Source organism: Mustela nigripes, chromosome 12 (assembly GCF_022355385.1).
Source record: "Mustela nigripes isolate SB6536 chromosome 12, MUSNIG.SB6536, whole genome shotgun sequence".
Classification (NCBI taxonomy): Eukaryota; Metazoa; Chordata; class Mammalia; order Carnivora; family Mustelidae; genus Mustela; species Mustela nigripes.
In genome coordinates this window covers 33230152-33249487 of record NC_081568.1, presented here as the reverse complement: position 1 = coordinate 33249487, position 19336 = coordinate 33230152, and the positions used below count along the sequence as shown (strand labels likewise).

Sequence of the window (19336 nt, the reverse complement as noted above, 5' to 3'; positions counted from 1 at the left end):
ATATGCTTTGGTGAGTGCTGATTCACAGACCTGTAACCCTGGGGATAAAAATACATGTTTATAAAAAATAAAAAATTAAAAAAAAATAAATATATAGGAAAAAAACAACTTCCACATAACTTTTTAAAGGACAATCAACTAGAATCTTCTGTAAGGACTTAGCGTACTCCAAATTCAGTACCTCTGCATGCACTAAAACCAATACTAATATACCTCCCTCCAGCTTTCAGAGTCCATCTTTAAATAAGTTCATAGTACTATATCCCCAAGTCTTATATAAATTCCTGGTCTTGAGCCCAAAAGATATTAATCAAAGTCCAAGTCATTTATTAAACTGCAAGTGGCCATAAAGTAGAGTTAATGCAATTTGTCAGGCAGAGCAAACCAAGAAACGACTTGACCTCTGAGCTTTTAGGACCCTCTTTGAAAAACTGGGTAAAATCACCAGGGAAGAGGTTAAAATTCAACTTTGCTTTATGTCCCTCTTTAAATCATGTGAAGTGCAAGCATGGTCCTGACAATTTACGATTATGAGTGATAACTTACCAAACAGAATACTTCCTGAGTTTTCCCATAAGGATTTTTTAAAGTTCAAAATGAACGTTACATTGGCAATGTAATTATTATAAATAGCCTTCCTCTTTAAATCATGGATTTTTTAAAGTAGCTGCTATTTGAATTACAAAATCCCAAATCCCAGAGAAGTCATTGTAATGATTATGTTAATTGGGTACTAATATTTTACTGCTTGTATTCAGCAGCCTGTTTTCCCTCCCCTGGAAAATTCCTCCTAGCTGTGTATTTCAAAATTTAAGATTTAATGAAATGAAGACAATTTCTTATTTATTTTTATTTTTTTACGATTTTATTTATTTATTTGTCAGAGAGTGAGTGCTGGCAGGGGGTGGGGGTGGTAACAGCAGGCAGAGGGAAAAGCAGGCTTCCCTGCTGAGCAGGGAGCCTGAGGTAGGACTTCGTCCCAAGACCATGGATCATGACCCAAGCCAAAGGCGGACGCTCAACCAACTGGGCCACCCAGGCCTCCCAAGACAACCTCTTTTATAAAAAATAATTAAGACAGTGTTAGGCGGCCTTAGTTATCCACTGCTACATAACAAATTAGCAGCTTGGAACAACAAATTTTTATTATCTTACAGTCTAGGGCAGGGATCTGGCAGGGGTTTAGCTGGGTTGTTCTGGCTCAAGGTCTTTCATGAGACTGCAGTCAAGCTGTTGAGGGGAGGGGCTACAATCATTCTGCAGGGGGACCGGGCTTGAAGGCTCCACCTCCAAGGTCATTCTCATGGTGGTGGTTGTCAAGATGCTTTAGCTTCATAGTAGCTGCTGGCCTGGGAACCTAAGCTCTTCATTCCACACTGGCTGTGGGTCTGCCTTGCTTCCCTTCCATCTGGGTCTCTCCACAGGGCAGCTCAAAACATGGCAAATGCTTTCTGTCAAACTGAATGATCCAAAAGACAGAGCGACCAAGACAGAAAGCACGATGTCTCTGAAGGAGGTAGTCTCCAAAGCTGCACATCTTCACCTCCACTTGACTCTGTTAGAAATGAGCTGTGAAGTTTAGCCTCTTGAAAAAACTTGTGAATGGTTTTAAAACCTTCCCATAGTGTGGTTAGAATGATTAGAAGCATGGGAGTTAGAGACCTTTGGAGTCTTGTCTGTGCTGCTTGCCAGCAGTGGGTCCTTGCACAAATTAATGAAACTAGGCCACAGTTCCACCAAATGTAGAATTTGGTGGCTCATAAGGGTTTTATGTGGGGTTAAACAATATAACATGGAAAAGAAAACTGTAGAGCCCCTGATGGCGGTAAGAACTTCCTTAACGCTGCCCCAACAACAGTGATGGGTGAAGCAAACTACTGCATGCCCATGAAGCAGAGAACAGGCAGTCCTTTCCCCTGGAGGAGCTTATAGTCCAGGAGCTTGAAAGTAAATCCAAACGTGTACATATAACAGCTAATGAGATTTTCCTTCTAGTAATCGGAGGGCTTTGCAAAAAGAAGCAGTCAGAAAAGCAGATTCCACCTAAGGAAATTGATAAGGTGTTAAAAACATTTTTGAGGGGGTGCCTGGGTGGCTCAGTGGTTAAACCGCTGCCTTTGGCTCAGGTCATGATCTCAGGGTCCTGGGATTGAGTCCCGCATCGGGCTCTCTGCTCAGCAGGGAGCCTGCTTCCTCCTCTCTCTCTCTCTCTGCCTGCCTCTCTGCCTACTTGTGATTTCTCTCTGTCAAATAAATAAATAAATAAATAAATCTTTAAAAAAAAAAAACATTTTTGAGGGCTTGCTCTTTTAAAGAAGAGAGGCAGTTTCTTCAAGTTCAACTTTTTCAGTGTGTCAAAGCCTGGCATCTTGCAGGGGTGGAGGCTTGTGGTGCAGCCGGCCTGACACACTCTTCCGGAGACCCCGAGAGCCGGGGGGAGCTGGTTGAGTTCAGCGGGCCAGTCTGCATGAACAGACTATGCCTGTAATTGCTTATACAGAGGGTCAAAGGTCACATGCCACATAACCCATCACATAAACCCATGCCAACTTAAAGCAGCCATTTAAGTCAAGAAAACAGTCTGACACACAGGTCCTGAAAGATCATGTTTTTTCTCCTTCAAAAACGTGCAATGCTCTAAACATTAGAGCCTGAAGGCATTACTGTTCGGTCAACCCCCGCTTATTTCTTCTTAAAAAAAAAAAGAGCCCATTTTTACATGATTGTCCCTTTGTATCTTCTTAGAAGTCAGATTTCATAGTGAGCCAATAATTTGTGTTTTACACAGATTGTGTTATTAGATACTAACTCTAGGCTTCCAACAACTTGTAATCAAAGTAAAAATAAACAAAAACCCTTAAAGCATATTCTTTTCTCAATGTAGAATTAGAGGTTAGAGAAATTTCAGCATTGGTTAGCCCAGATATTCATGTTGTTTATCTTCCCAGAGTCAAAGCCCAAATAATTTATAAGAATTTTTCCTTCTGGATTTCATGTCCTGAGTTCTAAGGCAGCCTAGACAAATTTTCAGTTGGGCCACTGCAAGTATAAAGATTAGTCAAATATTTCACTGAATGTTCCATATCCCTGATATAACACTAAAAAACAAACAAACAAAAAACAAAAACAAAAACAAAACCCTAATTATGGAAAGACAGAGAAATGGAGGTCAACTCTCCAAACTCAAACACATTGTAGGATAATATAATATTTTAGTTATTACACAACATCAATGCCCTACTCTTTAGAGATGCTTGCTTCCAAACCTGTTACTAGCCCTATATCAAACTTCATTATTGGAGTATGGGTGACTTTCTGCAGAGCTCTGCGGTCAATGTATGTGGCTATCAAGAGAACAGGTTTCACAATAGTTAGGTAGGCTTTGAAAAAATTCACAGATCCCAGGCTGATGCTTCAGCCAGCTGACTCTGAAATACACCATGCACCCATATCCATTGTGGTTTGGGAATACAGACTTGTGGAAGACCACATGCCTAGGAGAATGGCACCCGGCAGTGCTAGGCAAGCAGAGAAGAATGGTAGAAACTGAATACCGAGGAGTAAGAGTGTAGGCTCTGAAGTCAGAAGACATGTTTTTCATCTCAGTGGTGTCATTTACCACCTCCAGAGCCTGGGACAAGGAGCTTAGCTGCCCCGAGTCCAACAGTCTCAAGGCTCCGTGATTCAATCAGCAGAATTAACTACAACATGTACACACGATGCGGGGCACACTGGAAAGGCTGGGTCATGTCTGATTCGGGGGTCCTCCTCCACATTTAATGATCAGGATACATGCTGAAAATCCAATTTCCTTCAAGTCATCACACCGTTATGGGTATTTCTCGGCTAACTGATGGAGACTAAGCTACACATAGGTCTATGGAATACAGTTTTGTTCTTATTGTTATTTTGATACATTTGTTTTGAGAACATAACCTTGTCTAATATGATATTGGATGTTGTCCATGTCATCGTATTTTTCACTTAACCATTATAGTTACAAAGCTTAACCATTATAGTTACAAAGATTACTTCAACATGAGAAGGCCCTAATACCAGAGTGTATGCGCAGTATTTAAATATCGTAGGGGCACCTGGTCAGCCCATGCAGTTAAACATAGGACTCTGGATTTTGGTTCAGGTCATGATTTCAGGGTTGAGAGACTGAGCCCCAAGACTGGGTCCCCGCCCAGCACAGAGATTCTTCAGATTCTCTCTCTCCCTCTGCCCTTCTGCCCCCCTAAAAAATAATAAAAATAAAAAATAAAATAAAAGGTGTAAAACTAAATGCAATGTGAAATTCTGAATTGAATCCTGGAATAGAATAAGTACATTAGTTGAAACAAAATATGAATAAAGTCTGGACTTTAGTTAAAAGTTTGGTACTAATATTTGTTTCTTAGTTTTGATAAATATGCCAGGGTTATGGGATTTAACATTAGGGGGGAATGGGCAAGGAATATTCCGGAACTCTACAATTTTTCTTTGCAAATTTCTGTTAACCTGAAATTAGTCCAAATAAAAAGTATATTTGAAAAATATCACACTATATTATTCAGTGTAAGTTGCCTGCCCCCTTCCCAGCCACATCCCCTCACCTCTACTTTGCCCTAATTCCTAACTGCTAGCACCAGGTGTTTCTTTTTCCTGAGAGTTCTTTCTTATCTGAAGACTAAATGCTTTGCCCTCTCCAGCATGAATGACCAGGAACTGATGTCTGGTGGAAGCTGGTGGGTGACTGACTATTCAGACCTTTGAATCCTGGAATGAGAGGACTCTGAGATATATTTGCCTGGGCTCCCAAAGTCTCTCTGGGAAAATAAGAAACTCCAGTTGCCAAAGGAACTTGCCTTCATTGGCTCCTTTCCCTTTCTTATTTCACTTTCCTAAATAAACTTTTACCTGCATTCTTATCCTACAGTCTGCTTCTGGGAGAAATCCAAACCAAAACATTATTGTTAATTGTGTCTACTGACAAAGTGGCTACTCGATATATCGGTGCTAAGGTAATTTATAGGGAGATAGTATAGCTGTCCTGGATTATCTTTGGTCCCTGGAAAGAACGCCTCACTCCATAGCATGAAGAAAGTCACCAAAATATAAATATGCTAGGAACTAGCACATGATAGCCACACATTTTTGGATGTGTAAAAGAGAAATGTTTGGAAGAATGCTAAAAAGCTACAATTAACTACTAAAAGGCATTCGTTCATGTATTTAACCAAAAGTAACTAAGGATTTTATACGGGATATAAAGTGATCAAGACAAAAAGATTCCTACTATAAAGTTTGTATTTTGTTGGTGAAAATGGACAAACAACAGGAAAACAAATTAATAAACAAGGTAATACCATATAATGATAAGTGATAAGTGATGTCAAAACAAAACAGGATCATATGTAGAATGACCTCACTGGGGGAAGGTTACTCTATTAGACTGGGATCAGAGGGGTCCTGTCCTTTCTAAGAAGGTGACATTTGAGCTGGGGCCTGAATGACAAGAGAGAAAGCATCCTCTGAAGATAGATACACACACACACACACACACACACACACACACACACACTGATTTTACTTTGTTGGATCTCCCCCACCAACATAACACAAAGTCAGGCCTGAAGAGTACAGAGTTCTCGCATAAAGTATTCTCTCTCTTTGCCCATAAAACACAGACTCTATAGTCACCAGAAAATAGGAGGCTTACTTGATAGATATGCATGCTAAAGTACTTATATTTACAAACTAAAAGACAAGATGTCTGGGGATCACTTTAAAGTACTTGGGGACAGCAGCAGCATGGAAAGATGAAACAAAATTGGCAAAATGCTGATGACTCTAGAAGACGAAACTGATAAATTACTGAACACTACATCTGAAACTAATGAAATTAATAAGCTGGCTAGTTGAATTTAAATAAATTAAATAAATTTTTAAAAATTTTAAAAAAAGAAGCTGAAGAGGAATGGGTCCCTGAGGCTCGAAATACTATTCTCTTTATTTTGTATGTACTTAAAATTTCCCATAATAAAGAGTTTTTAAAAATAAAGCATATATTTCGGAAAGATGGAGAATCCCAAAGGCCACAGGAATTCCACTTCCCCAAATATTCATCAGCAAATTAGAGGGGGTCGAGCAGGAATGGGCTAGTGGAATCATTAAGGTATAAGGAAAACCTCTGACTTAGAAATGAGAAAGGTTACTGGATATCCTTTCAATGGAATGCTGAGGCCCCTGGGATTAGCTGATCCTATGGGGATCCAAGCCTTTGTCTTTGAGGAGGCTATTTTTTCACTTGGAGGAGTCAGAAGTTAACTTACAGAAATGAGCCATAAAAATAATTTTTGTCCATGCGGTGCAAGTCAGTTGTGTCCATTGCAATGTAATCGATTACTGTCCTAAGAATGGACAGATTGGATTCTGAAATTCTCTTCAACATTCCTTTATATATATTTGTGGTTCTCTGAGTTCTCCTTTGAAGTGGCTAGAATATTTTTTCAAGTTACTTCATTAATTAATATCCGTATGATTTTTACATCTGTTCATTTTATATCTGTAGGAGAATCATCATTTTACCTTTTTGGAGGTGCCAACAATGGGAAAGTGTGCACCTAGAGTGTGTCAAAGTCTGGATATTTCCTCAAAGTCAAGGACTGAAACACCCTCAGGATTTTGTGTGCATTCCTCCAGGTTTTTGTATCTTGTACCACATCACCATAGGCTGTTCTTTACCCACAAGGACCTTTTACCACAACACGACCCCTCCAACTGGCCAACCTTCAATTCTCCCTGAACTTACAGACAGTATCACCTTGCCTAATGAGGGTCTCCCAACACTGGCAGAAATCTCCCTGACAAACAAATATATCCAGAAATAATTTAATATTGACTTTCAAATCCAAGTTTCAGAAGCTGCCAGTAACCGATGTGGGTGTACGTGTCATTGCTGTTGTGCGGTAATAGTCTAGGCACACTGCCAGGGAAGCCGGGATTAGAGAAACTAATCTCTGGCCAGTAGTACTCTTCTGAAGGAGGGACATTTCAATAGTTCATAAAAAGAAACACTTCAAGGACTCATTGAAGCCCTAAATTTGGGTGATTGGGGAAAGGAGAAGAGGGGGAAAAAAGCAGCAGTTGATATCAAGCAATCTTTTATGGGTAAAGGTATCAAGTCCCTGGGCACACAGCCTCTCAGAAGGGTACGCACAGAAGTCCTCTCTTTCTGCAGCATCCAACATGGGCCAGTCATTGTTTTGACTTACTTACACTATAACAGCTTGGTTGGTTTTTTTTTTCCTCTCTCTCTTTTTTTTATTATGTTCAATTAGCCATCATTTGTTTCAGATGTAGTGTTCAGTGATTCATTACTTGCATTTAACACCCAATGCTCATCTTAACACATGCCCTCCTTAATAGCCACCTCCCAATTCCCCCTCCCTCCCACTCCCATCCCTCTGAAACCCTCAGTTTGTTTCCCAGGGTCCAAAGTCTCTCATGGGTCATCTCCCTCTCTGATTTCCCCCCTTTCAGATTTCCCTCCCTCCCCCTATGGTCCTCTGTGCTATCCCTTATGTTCCACATATGAGTGAAACCATATGATAATTGTCTTTCTCTGCTTGACTTATTTCACTCAGCATAATCCCCTCCAGTCCCACCCACGTGGATGCAAATAGTGGGTATTCATCCTTTCTGATGGCTGAGTAATATTCCATTGTATATATGGACTACATCTTCTTTATCCATTCGTCTGTTGAACGACATCTCGGCTCCTTCCACAGTTTGGCTATGTGGAGCTACCCGATGACCCGCCAATTGTGCTACTACGTATTTAACCCAAAGATATAGAAATAGTGAAAAGAAGGGGTACATGTACCCCAATGTTCATACAACAGCTTTGTAATGTAAGAATCAGTATCCCCATTTTGCAGATAAAGCTCAGAGAGTTTAATTAACTTGCTGAGAGACGTAAAGATAGAAAAGGGAAAAGCTGGCTTCAGACCCCATCAGACAAGCTCAGATTGTGTGATTTCAAAGCCTGTTCCATCCCCTTTCCAGAATGCTGACCTATCTGTAAACTATCACAGTGGCTGACGGGGTAGAGGGCATCTGCTGGCCCTGATTCACAGGCAAGTCTCAAGTGTTCCCAGTGAGAAGAACTAGTCAGGTGTCATTTGCCTCGGTTCACAACCCACCCACTCAGGGAGTTAACACAGCTAACTGTCAGCCTCACATATGGACGACAGAAGTAAATAACACACTTTTCTATGGTTAAAGTCAAAGCTTGTGGGTGGCAATGTGGTTTAGCAGAAAGTCCTGGAAAGAATGCTAGACAAGGTGGGTTATAAACCTGTCACTGTCGTGGTGGAGCTTTAATCCTAGAGAAATCTTGTCACTTCTCAGTGACTCCCATTCCTTACCTATAAATAAAATAAGGATCAGCTTTCAGCAGCAGTCCACTGGTGTTTGAAGACATATAATTCTTCCATTTGTAGGGCTGCTCCTGGCATTACAGAAATTAAGCACCCTTGACTCTGAGTGCTAAAAAAGCCTGTAATTCCTTTCTTTTTAATTCCAGTTAACATACAGTGTTATACTAGTTTCAACAACACCGTGACTCAACACTTCCATACAACACCTGGTGCGCATCACAACAAGCCCGCTTCCTCCTTAATCCTGACCCACCTCCCTTCTGGTAACCACCAGACTGTTCTCTATAGTTAAGAGTCTGTTTCTTGGTTTCCTTCTCTTTCTCTTCTTTTCCCTCTTTCCTCAATTGTTTTGTTTCTTAAACTCCACACACGAGTGAAATCATATATCTGTCTTTGACTTATTTCACTTAGCATAATGCATAATACTCTCTAGCTCCCTCCAGGTCTTTGCACATGGCTAAATAATAATCCATTATATATCCAGATATATAAATACATAGATAAACCTCACATCTTCTTTATCCACTTATCAGTCGATGGATCCTTTGGCTGTTTCCATAATATGGCTATTGTAGACAGTGCTGCTACAGATCTCAGGTATATGTGTCCCTTTGAACTTTATATTCTTTGGGTAAATACCAAGCAGTGCAATCGCTGGGTTGCAGGGTAGATCTATTTTTAACTTTTTGGGGAACCTCCATACTGTTTCCCACAGTGACTGCACCAGTATGCATTCCCACCAGCAGTGCAAGAGGGTTCCCCTTTCTCCACATCCCTACTTGCTGTTTCTTGTGTTATTGATATTAGCCACACTGACAGGTATGAGGTGATCTCTCATTGCAGTTTTGATTTGCCTTTCCCTGATGATCAGAGATGTTGAGCATCTTTTCATGTGTCTGTTGGCCATCTGGATATCTTCTGGGGAAAAATGTCTATTCACGTCTTCTGTCTAGAACTTTTTTTAGTCCCTGTAATGATCATATTTCCAAATACCCCTAGGCACAGCCTAGCCGAGAGTCAGTGCCTTTGTTGAGAAACACTGATGGATGATTGAAAGTTCCATAAGGCCCTCTAACTACTGGGCCAAAACTGTCCTTATAGCATGTGGCAGGGAAGTGGTGGTAAAGGAAGGAATCACAAGCCAATTCTACCATTGCAGGGTCCAATTAAGATCATGTTCTTGGGGCGCCTGGGTGGCTCAGTGGGTTAAGCCGCTGCCTTCGGCTCAGGTCATGATCTCAGAGTCCTGGGATCGAGCCCCGCATCGGGCTCTCTGCTCAGCAGGGAGCCTGCTTCCTCTTCTCTCTCTGCCTGCCTCTGCCTGCTTGTGATCTCCGTCTGTCAAATAAATAAATAAAATCTTTAAAAAAAAAAAAAAAAGATCATGTTCTTGAAAGGAAGCCATACTGTTGGTATCTTTTATTGATCTCCTGGAGTACTATTAAAGAAATTTTCAAATTGAATTTATATAATGTTCATATAAGATAAGTATGCAGAAGCATTCTGCAACAGTCACCCCCTTCCTTCCAGCAAGGACTAGGTTTAGGGTAGCCATCCCAATAGTCCCACCCTAAGGAGAGATGTATACACAGCATGAATGATAAGCAACGAAGAAGCCTTCTAGTGTAAAACAAATCCGCTGCCTGGTCCACCCTCCCTACTCCCTTGAGCCCCAGTGAGCTCCAGATATGTCTCCTGGTGCTCAGTTCCTAACCTTCTCACACAAAACATCAAGCTATCAAAAAAACAAAAACAAAACAAAACAAAAAACCATATTTAAAGTACTGGCTCAGAAGCCACTTTGCCCATAAGCTCTTGCCCCAAATACTTCAGCCCAAACAGATCTCCCTTCTCTCAAAATAAATATAGCATTTGCGGTCTGTAATTGAATTTTTCATTAAATTGTATAATTGTCTACTGTTCCTTAATCCGCACAACAAACATTATTAGTGTTGCCTTCCTAGCTTGAGTGCTAGCTCCCAAAGTCAAGGGTCATGTCTTATACTACTTTTATATTCCCCAGAGTGTCTAGCACATTCCTGGGAACACAGTAATGACTCAATAAATATGTGTTCTGTCTTTGATTTTTCACAGTGATCCCAAAAATACCACTAGCTTGGCCAAACTTACATCCTGCAGGCTAATAAAAAATTTTATTTATTCAGCATCTTTTCCCAAGTAGTTTTCAAAGTACTTTTCAGATGACTTTCCTAATTCTCACATACCCTACATGTACTATATGGAATAAACACACTAAAGTTTGTAGGACAAAGGCAAAGAGAATTAAAATTGTCTGCTCTTTGATGAGGGACATACTCAGAGCTGGCAAACTGGGTATGTCTCCCAAAGCCCACTAAGTCCCACGGAAAAAAATTTCAATATGTCTCCATCTTGTTTCAGGTACTAAAAACTTCTTGACTTTGCCAAACCCTGAACAGGATCCATCTGAGAAATCGGGTAATCAAGTCTGGGTGTTATCACTAATTTAAGGAGAATAATACCAAATTTTCATTTAAAGCTTAGATTCTAGTCGCACACCTGACTCCATCCAGATCCTTCTCCAACCCCACCCCCCAGCTCGCCACATCCATCTTATCAACACTTCCATTTCTCTGTTTAACGCCAAACTAAGGTCATGAAAAAATATTTATTAAACAACTTTTCTATGACAAGCAAAGCACCTTTGTGCCAATGTCTCTAAAGGAAATAAGACGCTATGCTGGGAGCTAATATAAAAGAAATCATTCCTCTTCACTCTCGCTCCACTTTCTGTAATCTTTCTGACTTGCAAGGCATCAAAGTGTTATCTTTTCTTCATTCATCATCATCTTGCCCAAGGATTCTGGTATCTTCTACTACCCCTAGGGCAAGAAGCCACCCGTCGGGGCTCTGTCTTCAGTACTCTTTTCATAATTTATCATTTGCATTGGCTTTCCAAGATCGTTTTTCACTTTGCTTTGCCAAATTGAGGTTTTCTGGGATAACGATAACGTAGCTTGCAGGTGTCTGAAGAAGCAGCAAATGGGGTGAATTAGGATCACAGGCCATCATCCTGACCAGGGACAAAGGCTTCCTGGCCAGGGGCAGTCAGAACTGGAAGACCGGCGGAAGATTATGACCAGCCATCGCCAAAGTTGAGATGAACCATTTAGTGCATCACTGGTAGCACCTTTTGTTTCAATAAGCACGTGGGGAGAGAACTCTGGAAGTCTATTTTGTAATGGTCACATTCTACTTTTTTTTTGGTACAGCAACCCAAAGGAAAAAAGATAGCTACGGTGCCTACTATATAATAAAGTACATTTCTTAAGAAAGAAAAAAAATGAATTTTCCTTTGGACCAGTGACTTTATGGTAGGAACAGAGTTCCCTTAGTTCTTTGAAGTTTTTAAATAATATACTTTAAAAATTTAATTTTGTAAACTGAGAAAATAATCAAGGAGGAATTACTAGAGCAAATGTCTAGCCCAGCAGGCCGTCCACCATAAGTAAGTACATAACAGCGCCTATTCCATCTGCAAACTCCTCTGGTGTTCTAGGGCTGAACGAGGGCTCTCTCAGAGTATTCTCTGCCACCTGTGTCGAGTCTCCGTGAAGTGAGCATTTTCCCTGGGATATCCTTTTCACTTAGAAGCTCAGCCAGCTGGAGATAGACTTGTTTATGTTTAAACAAATTCACAATCTAAGAAGTATAATTCATTGGGATTATAATGGTATTATTCTAAAGAAAACTGACTGAAGTCTTGTCCCTCACAAAAGAAGTGATGCCTAATCAAAGCAGTACACACATCTGGAAGTTTTAAGAACTCTGTAGGAGAAATTATCTACTGATTTTGAAATGGAGCATTTGAAGGTAGGTTTAGATGCTAATTAAAAAAACACAGCCCAACAATTTCTGAGAAAATCACAGCCTTCTTACGAACCATTATTTGGGAAAATTGGTTCCTGACTTAAGGCTTCATTTGCCTCTATTAAAAGGTAGTGAAAAGCACTGACTGAAGAAATAAGTTGAAACTAAACAAGGATCCCTTCTGTCCTTTTAAGAGTCTGGTAAACCTCACAGAATTGTCTTTCCCTTAAAGCGAAAACAACAACAAACAACAAAGAACGAATAAAACCTGCTTCCCAAAAACTTTCTGCTTTGGACGATGATGAGCTAGTATTGTTTCAGGAAGCACAGCCCTGATTACGCTTTTACCGGTTTTACTTAACTGATTAAAAATATTAACAGTGGGAGAATAAGAAAAGCACACACTATTTCTTGATGCTTATATTAAAAATTGTTATAGCTTGTTAAATAAATGCTCTGAATTAGAGTTCGACTATCCAAAGCACTCCGTGTTAATTAGATTAACACTTTTTTACGACTGCCGTGTTTACAAGCTTTCAGCAAAGAGTGGAAAAACATAAAAATGAATAAAATCTATTTCCCGTTTTGAGGAACTGTTCCTAGCAAGGAAGACAGATAGGAAAAATAGACCAGAAAACTGAAAACAAATGAAATAGGTGTTCTTAGAGAGTTTCAGTTGAAGTCCCAAAGGCGTTGAGAGAAAAGAGAAATTCAATAATTAAGTGAACTCAAATCGTGGCCTCCCAAAGAATCCTAAAAGGGCATCTTGTTTATTCCTTGCTTTTGTTTTTGTTCTCTGTTACTGGCATGTAAGAAATACGAAGCTCAGGGAAGTTCAATAGTTAGCAAAAATTACAAGCCCGCAGGCGGCAGAGCTCAAGGGGACCCAAGTTCCCTAATGCCAACTTTACTATGGTTTCCTATTATGCCATCCTGACTTCAGGGCTTCTTATATCAAAGTAGAACTTTGGTTTGGAAATTACATGTCTAAGTACTTGTCAGTGGGTCTGCCATAACTTTTTTTCCCCAGAGGGGGGGGATGGATAGAAGGTAGAGAGTTGCGAAACGAATTTTTGAACTTTAAAAAAAAATAGGCACTTTATCATTGATTATTTCCTTCCTTTCTAAGAGAACAGAATAAAGTTCAGAAGCAAATGTGATAGAGATGGGGATCATAACGCAAGGGGATAAGTGAGGAATCTCACTGCAAACGCACACACACAAGGGGGGCAGCATGAACAACGTCATCAAAGGGCACGGACTGTCACTGCCCCTTGCTCTGACTAAAAGTCCACGTGCACAGGAAGACCTTCTGGTAGACCCAGATGTCAGTCCATATCACAGGTTGGTTTTCTCTCTATGCCAGGAAAAACGGCTCTTTCTTTCACATTCAGCCTTGCTGAGAAAAAACAACATCGTCATCATCATCAACCATAAACATTTCTTGCAAGAAGACAGAAGATTCTCAGCTGTGGCAAATTCTCAGCTGGTAGCTGGGGAAACATAACTTAGCTGGGAAGCCCCAGACAGGCACATAAAAGGGCAATCCATCGTATCGGGCAGGTGTCTAATGAGCAGTAGAGGCCATAAATGCTACAGGGGCTATGTGTCAATACCTCAGTCCTGGGTGTTAAGCATCATAATTTTCACCAAGGAGAAAAGTAAGTCTCAGAGGAGCTAACACGCACATTGGTGGTAAAGCTCAAATTCAGACTGAGATCCAAGGGGCCCCGAAGCTGTTTGTCTTTGAACCACACCCTCCCTCCCCCAACACCCCCACCCCCTGCCTTCTATATACCAGCTTTGCTTCTTTCCTCCAAGAAGGCTAGAACTTGGGCAGTGAAAACCACCACAGCCTGTGTCTGACTTGGATCCAGACACACAACAGGAAGCAAGAACCTGTCTTAGAACCAACGCAGTAATATGTGTGCTTCTGAATTGCCTGCGACACGACGAGCCATTGACCTCCAGAAGAATGGGCTATTGACTCAGTCATGTCCTATGTATACATCTTCAATCCCAGTCGCCTGAGGAAGCATTTCTGTCAGATGTACTGTCACTTCGTTTAGTGCCAGACAGCATATTCTTTGAGACGTGGAGAGGATGAGCCTTCAGTAAATGCCTGATTGCTAGGACTGACTCATGCTTGTGGAAGCAGACACAGTAAGCTCCAGGAAAAGAATACCTCGTGGTCCCTACCTGTCTGTGATATTCAACTTCAATTTGCTTGTCTGCAGAACATTCTACATCTGGGTGGTTTTTTTTTTTTTCTTTTTTTGGCTTAGTGTTCCTTTGATAGGGGAAAATTAAGTAGTAGGATTATAAGGACTTCACTGTATTGCACTTTCCATAGATAGATAGGACATTCAGGCATGACAAAAAAAATTTTTTTGTTACTGCAGTACAGTTAACATGAAAAATATTCTGAAGGATTATAATGTCTTGACTGTGGATGACTAATCTAAAAAGAGTAAGTTGCTATCTTGTTTACAGCTTTGAAATTAGTGAACTGTGTAATGAGATGGTTAAAATAGCTCATGAATATTAAGCAGCCTGAACAGATGCAGAAAGTCCAGAACTAAGGATTTCACATCTGAGTTTTAGGTGACAAACATGACGAGAGATGTGGCGAATGTAGACTCTGGGGCATGTGGTCAGGGGAGGGAAGGGTAGGACCCCACTGTGGGTGAAAAGAGCTCCAAAGATAAGAAAAAATAATAATAATTCAGGAAGAAGGGGCATAATGTTTGTTTTCAAATATAGCACTTAAAGGGAAGAGAGATTAGATTATTGTGTGTTGCCCCAGCAACTGAACAGTAGGTCAATAGGTACAACAAAATGTTGATTTAGTGCAAAGCAGAACATTCTAATAATGAATCTCTTCTCGAATGGACTGGCCAGCAAGGAAGCAAGATTCTCAGCTGATTATTTTCAAGAAGAGGTGGGCTGGCCCATTTACAGAAAGGGCTGCTGAGGTGCACGTTCATGCATCTGCTAGGTACCTCTTAAATTGGTTACCATACTCTTCAACCATTTTATTGGGCACGTTATTAACATTATACCGTTCAAGGTTGAAAAAAAAAAATCCCTTGCCAAAAAGATACCCTCATTGCTTTGTTTACACAATGAGCAGAGGGCTGACTCGAAAGCCTTACCAAGCTTCCATTCTTATCAATTCAACGCTCAGAAAGTGATTGGATGAGTTGAAATCTCTTATTCTTTAAATCATTACCACAGAGATTATAGGGTTTTCTCTTAAAAAAAAAAAAAAGTGAGGGTTTTATGGACACATGTGAACACCCTAAGTTATTTTCATTATTGACATACTTTTAACTGTTCTCTAAACTAAACCAAGTTCCCATTACTGTGCAATTTACCAGGGGAGTGACCAGAGAAGTTTAATCTTCAGGTTAGCAAATTTAATCAATATAACCCACGCCTGTTTTTCTAAGTTAAACAATTTGCTGTGCCACATTCTCACTGTATCACTCAGATTTACCTTTACATTAACAATGCTTACCCGTAGATAGCCAAAAAGCTCGCCAAGTTAGACCAACTTCAAGATTTGTTTCCATACTGGGGTATTTCATGCACTTGGCAGAAGTACACTGCAACTGGGGCTCCATTTATTACATTATGCTATAAACATTATGTCCTGACCTAATGAAATACTCCACATGATAGTCCCAGAGGTAACCAAGCACCTTAAACATCTGTTCAACACAAGCACCAGAGAGCATAGAGAAGATGCCTAGTATCCATTTTAAGTGGTTTATGATGTGGAGTCTGCTGTTTACGCACTAATAATAGAAAAAACACAGCCCCAAACTCTGCCTAGAACAAATATTTGCAAGGCAGAGTTATGCTCAGTTTGAAAAAAAAAAATGCACTGGAAAGTCATGGCTTTGTCACTGCATTTATAGACTTTCATTTCACACCTTTGCCTATTAAGTGTCGGCTTTCCATCTCATTCCGACCAAAACTATAATTTCACTGTGATGTATTTACGCCAAATGAAAAACCTAATGTTGACTCACCACTTCCCTTAGACGTATGTGAATCAAGAAGTTTACAAGGGTGGAAGGAGAAAAAGGATGAGCCGTGCTTAAACTACAAATAATGTTTTCCAGGGGTCTCTGCGTGAAAACACATCCTTCCAGCATCTGAAGTCCATCTGAAGAAAAACTATAAATAACCAGAGACCCCTTGGAATCTAATATGGGAGCACCAAGCTTTTCTCAAAAGGAAAGAGCATCCCCAATCACAGAAAAGACGGAACCAACAATCCTGTCTACTAAATCATTTTATTTTGCTTCTATCCAGCATTTTAATTTCTGGAAAACATTTCACACTAATTACCTCCAAGGTCTATATACCTTGGCACCCCAGAGAAAAGGACTTGCAGGGTGACCCGGGTGGAAACTAGCCTAGAACACCAATTGCCCACGGCACAGGGGCCACAACATGTATGGAGAAAGGTGAGTGCCTTTCCAGGTACACGTGCCAGGGATTCTAAAGGTAAACACCCCAGAGATCATCTAGTTTCTGGACTGTGCCCAGCGGCACCTCGGGAATCTCAGATCTGCAGCTCCAACTTGGGTCTGGACCTCCAGGGTTCTGGACCTACACATACACCCATGTATTAAAACCGTCATCCTCATCCCAAGTCTCAGGAGAGTTCCAGGAACCTCCACCTCCAGCCCGCAACTCCTCAAAGACAAGGGGTTTAGTGTTTTCAGAGTCCGTGGTATTTAAATCCTATGCAGGACTCCTGCGACTTCCCAACCCTCTGGCCTCCCGTTACCTTTCCCTGTCCCTTCCAAGGTCTCCAGGCTGCACAAACCGGCGGGCGGCACCTCTCCGGTCTCCTCCTCCCGTCCACCTCCTCCCTGCACACCCTACTGGCTCAGGCGCCGACACGCCTCCCCAGGAGCACACACACACACGCGCGCGCGCGCACACACACACACACACACACACACACACAGCGCTCACGTACACCCGTACAGCGCACACACCCGGAGCCAGGTTACCAATTCCCGCAGCCGCGCCGGAGAAGGCGTCCCCACTCGGGTTATACACGAAGCACTCACCCCAAAATAGACTCCCCCACGCACCCGCGAGTAGGTGAGCCTGCCGGGCACCCTGCGCACGCCGCCAGCACCCTCTCCCCAGACGCGCGGCTCCCCCACTCACCCGCAGCTCTCATGCCTCGGGCAGTTCTGTCCAAACTTTGAGCCTGGTTGATTTCATAACCACGAGTGTGTCAGGGGCTGAGGGTGCTCGGCTCGCCACGCCGTCTCTACCCACTCCAGCTCCCGGGGACCGGTGGCCGCGACTCTACTGACCCCAGCTTCGCCGGTGCCAAAGCGTGGCTGCAGTCTGCACAAACGCGCAGAGGGCGGTGCGCTTTGGGGAGGAGCGCGCGGTAGCGACGCGCACAGCCGAACGACCTCCCCTCTCCTCCGGTCGCGCCGCCAGGGACCTCTCCCCGCTCGGCGGCCGCAGCCTCAGCCTTTCCTGCCCCAGCCCGGCTGACGTGGTCAAAGAGCAGCACTCGCAAAACTTTTAGGACTTTAACAATACTGGCTTCAGAGGACGCCCCTCCAGGCACCGCAAACACTGGTCACAGCAGGCGCCAGCGTGGGATGGTTCGCCTATCGCCCCCCACTCCCTGACGCCCACCACCAAGGTCCACACACACACACGCGCGCGCGCGCACACACACACACACACACATCCATAGCGTGGATCGGGTTACAACAACCCGCCCGCAAACAACTTCTTCGCGAGGAGGAGGAAAGCATAGCCAACCTCCAAGTCCCCCGGGGGGGAAAAAAAAAAAGATTCCTGTTAAATACATAAGCCAGAGCCCCACTTTCATAAACAACTGGTCCACTCCCAGGGCCCCAGGCACAAAAGGGGGAAAAGAAGAACACGACTCCCTGAGGGCCCCCCCCCCCCCCCCCCGCCCCTCCCCGCCTCGCCTCCGGATAGAGAGCGCGGGTTCGCTGCCGCGCTGGGGCCGAGGGCGCGGGGGCCTCCGGCCTGCGCGGCCCCAGCCCGGAGTCCCCGCCGCCGCCCCGGCTCAGCAGCAGCCGCCGCCACCGCTGCTCCAGCCGCCGCCGCCGCCGCCGCCGCCGCCGCCGCCGCTCCCTAGACCGCCTCCTCTTCCCATGGCTGCGCCCTGCTTGGCAGCTCGCGGGCTGTCAGGCTTGGGGAGGAGGAGGGGGCGGGGTGAAACGGGCAGGGAGGACGGGAGGGGATGGGTGGGAAACGGCGGCCGCCGCTCACCAGCGGTCACGCCGGGCCCGGCCCGCCGCCCCCGCGACCCGGGCTGCAGCGGCGAGGGGAAGCGGGAGTTCGGGGCGACGGGTTCGAGAGCCGCTGCGGAGGCGCGGAGCGCGGTCCGGACCAGGCATTCCGAGGAGCTGGGATGAAGCGTTCCCCGCGAAGGAGTTGGAGTGGGTGCGTGTCACTCTCTTCTGGGCCGCGCGGCTCCTCCTAGAGGAAAGTATTGGTGGTTGCAGGACGCTTCCTTCCTCTCCGCCCTCCGCTGTTCCCAAAAAGAAGGCAGGACCTAAAAGAGCATTAAGTGCAGCCAACAAATGGAAAGGAGCGCTTCAAGTTAGCTCTCTGCCGGAATGGGGGGAAAAGCGAGCCGGATAGCTTGGAAGGCGTGATGAGCCAACTGAACATTGCCTCTCTCCACCTGCAACCGCTTTCCAAACGCGTGCTCCCTAAAAGTAGGGAGGGTAGAAAAGAGAGATGTAATTTGCCGAAAAAACCCGAGGCATGTGAGCAGAGACGTTATGTCCCAAAGCCAGAGCGCTAAGGTGCAGGGTGTCCGGACACAGGCCTCCGCCGGAGGACTGGGCCTGTGTGTGCCCCGGGGAACAACTCCTTTTAACTGTCCTGCGCGGGGCACAGCTCATCTGTCAAACCCGAGCCTGTGCCCCTCATTCCACTGTAGGGAAATAAAGTGAGAGGAGAAGTGCTCAGAGTGTTTCAGAAAGTTACTGTCGTTGTGCAGAAGCGTGTCATGTGGTAAAGCCTCCCAC

General features: G+C 43.5%; 1 protein-coding gene across 1 annotated transcript in view; it reads right to left on the bottom strand.

Annotated features, from left to right (window-relative positions):
* The window catches only part of GHR (growth hormone receptor), a 261874-nt gene extending 244144 nt beyond the window's left edge, over positions 1-17730 (bottom strand). Inside the window, exon 1 of the mRNA XM_059417067.1 lies at positions 17472-17730. Within this exon, the coding sequence (XP_059273050.1) occupies positions 17472-17484 (13 nt within the window). The 5' untranslated portion in view covers positions 17485-17730. The remainder of the gene's footprint in view (positions 1-17471) is intronic.
* Between the last annotated feature and the right edge of the window lie 1606 nt (positions 17731-19336).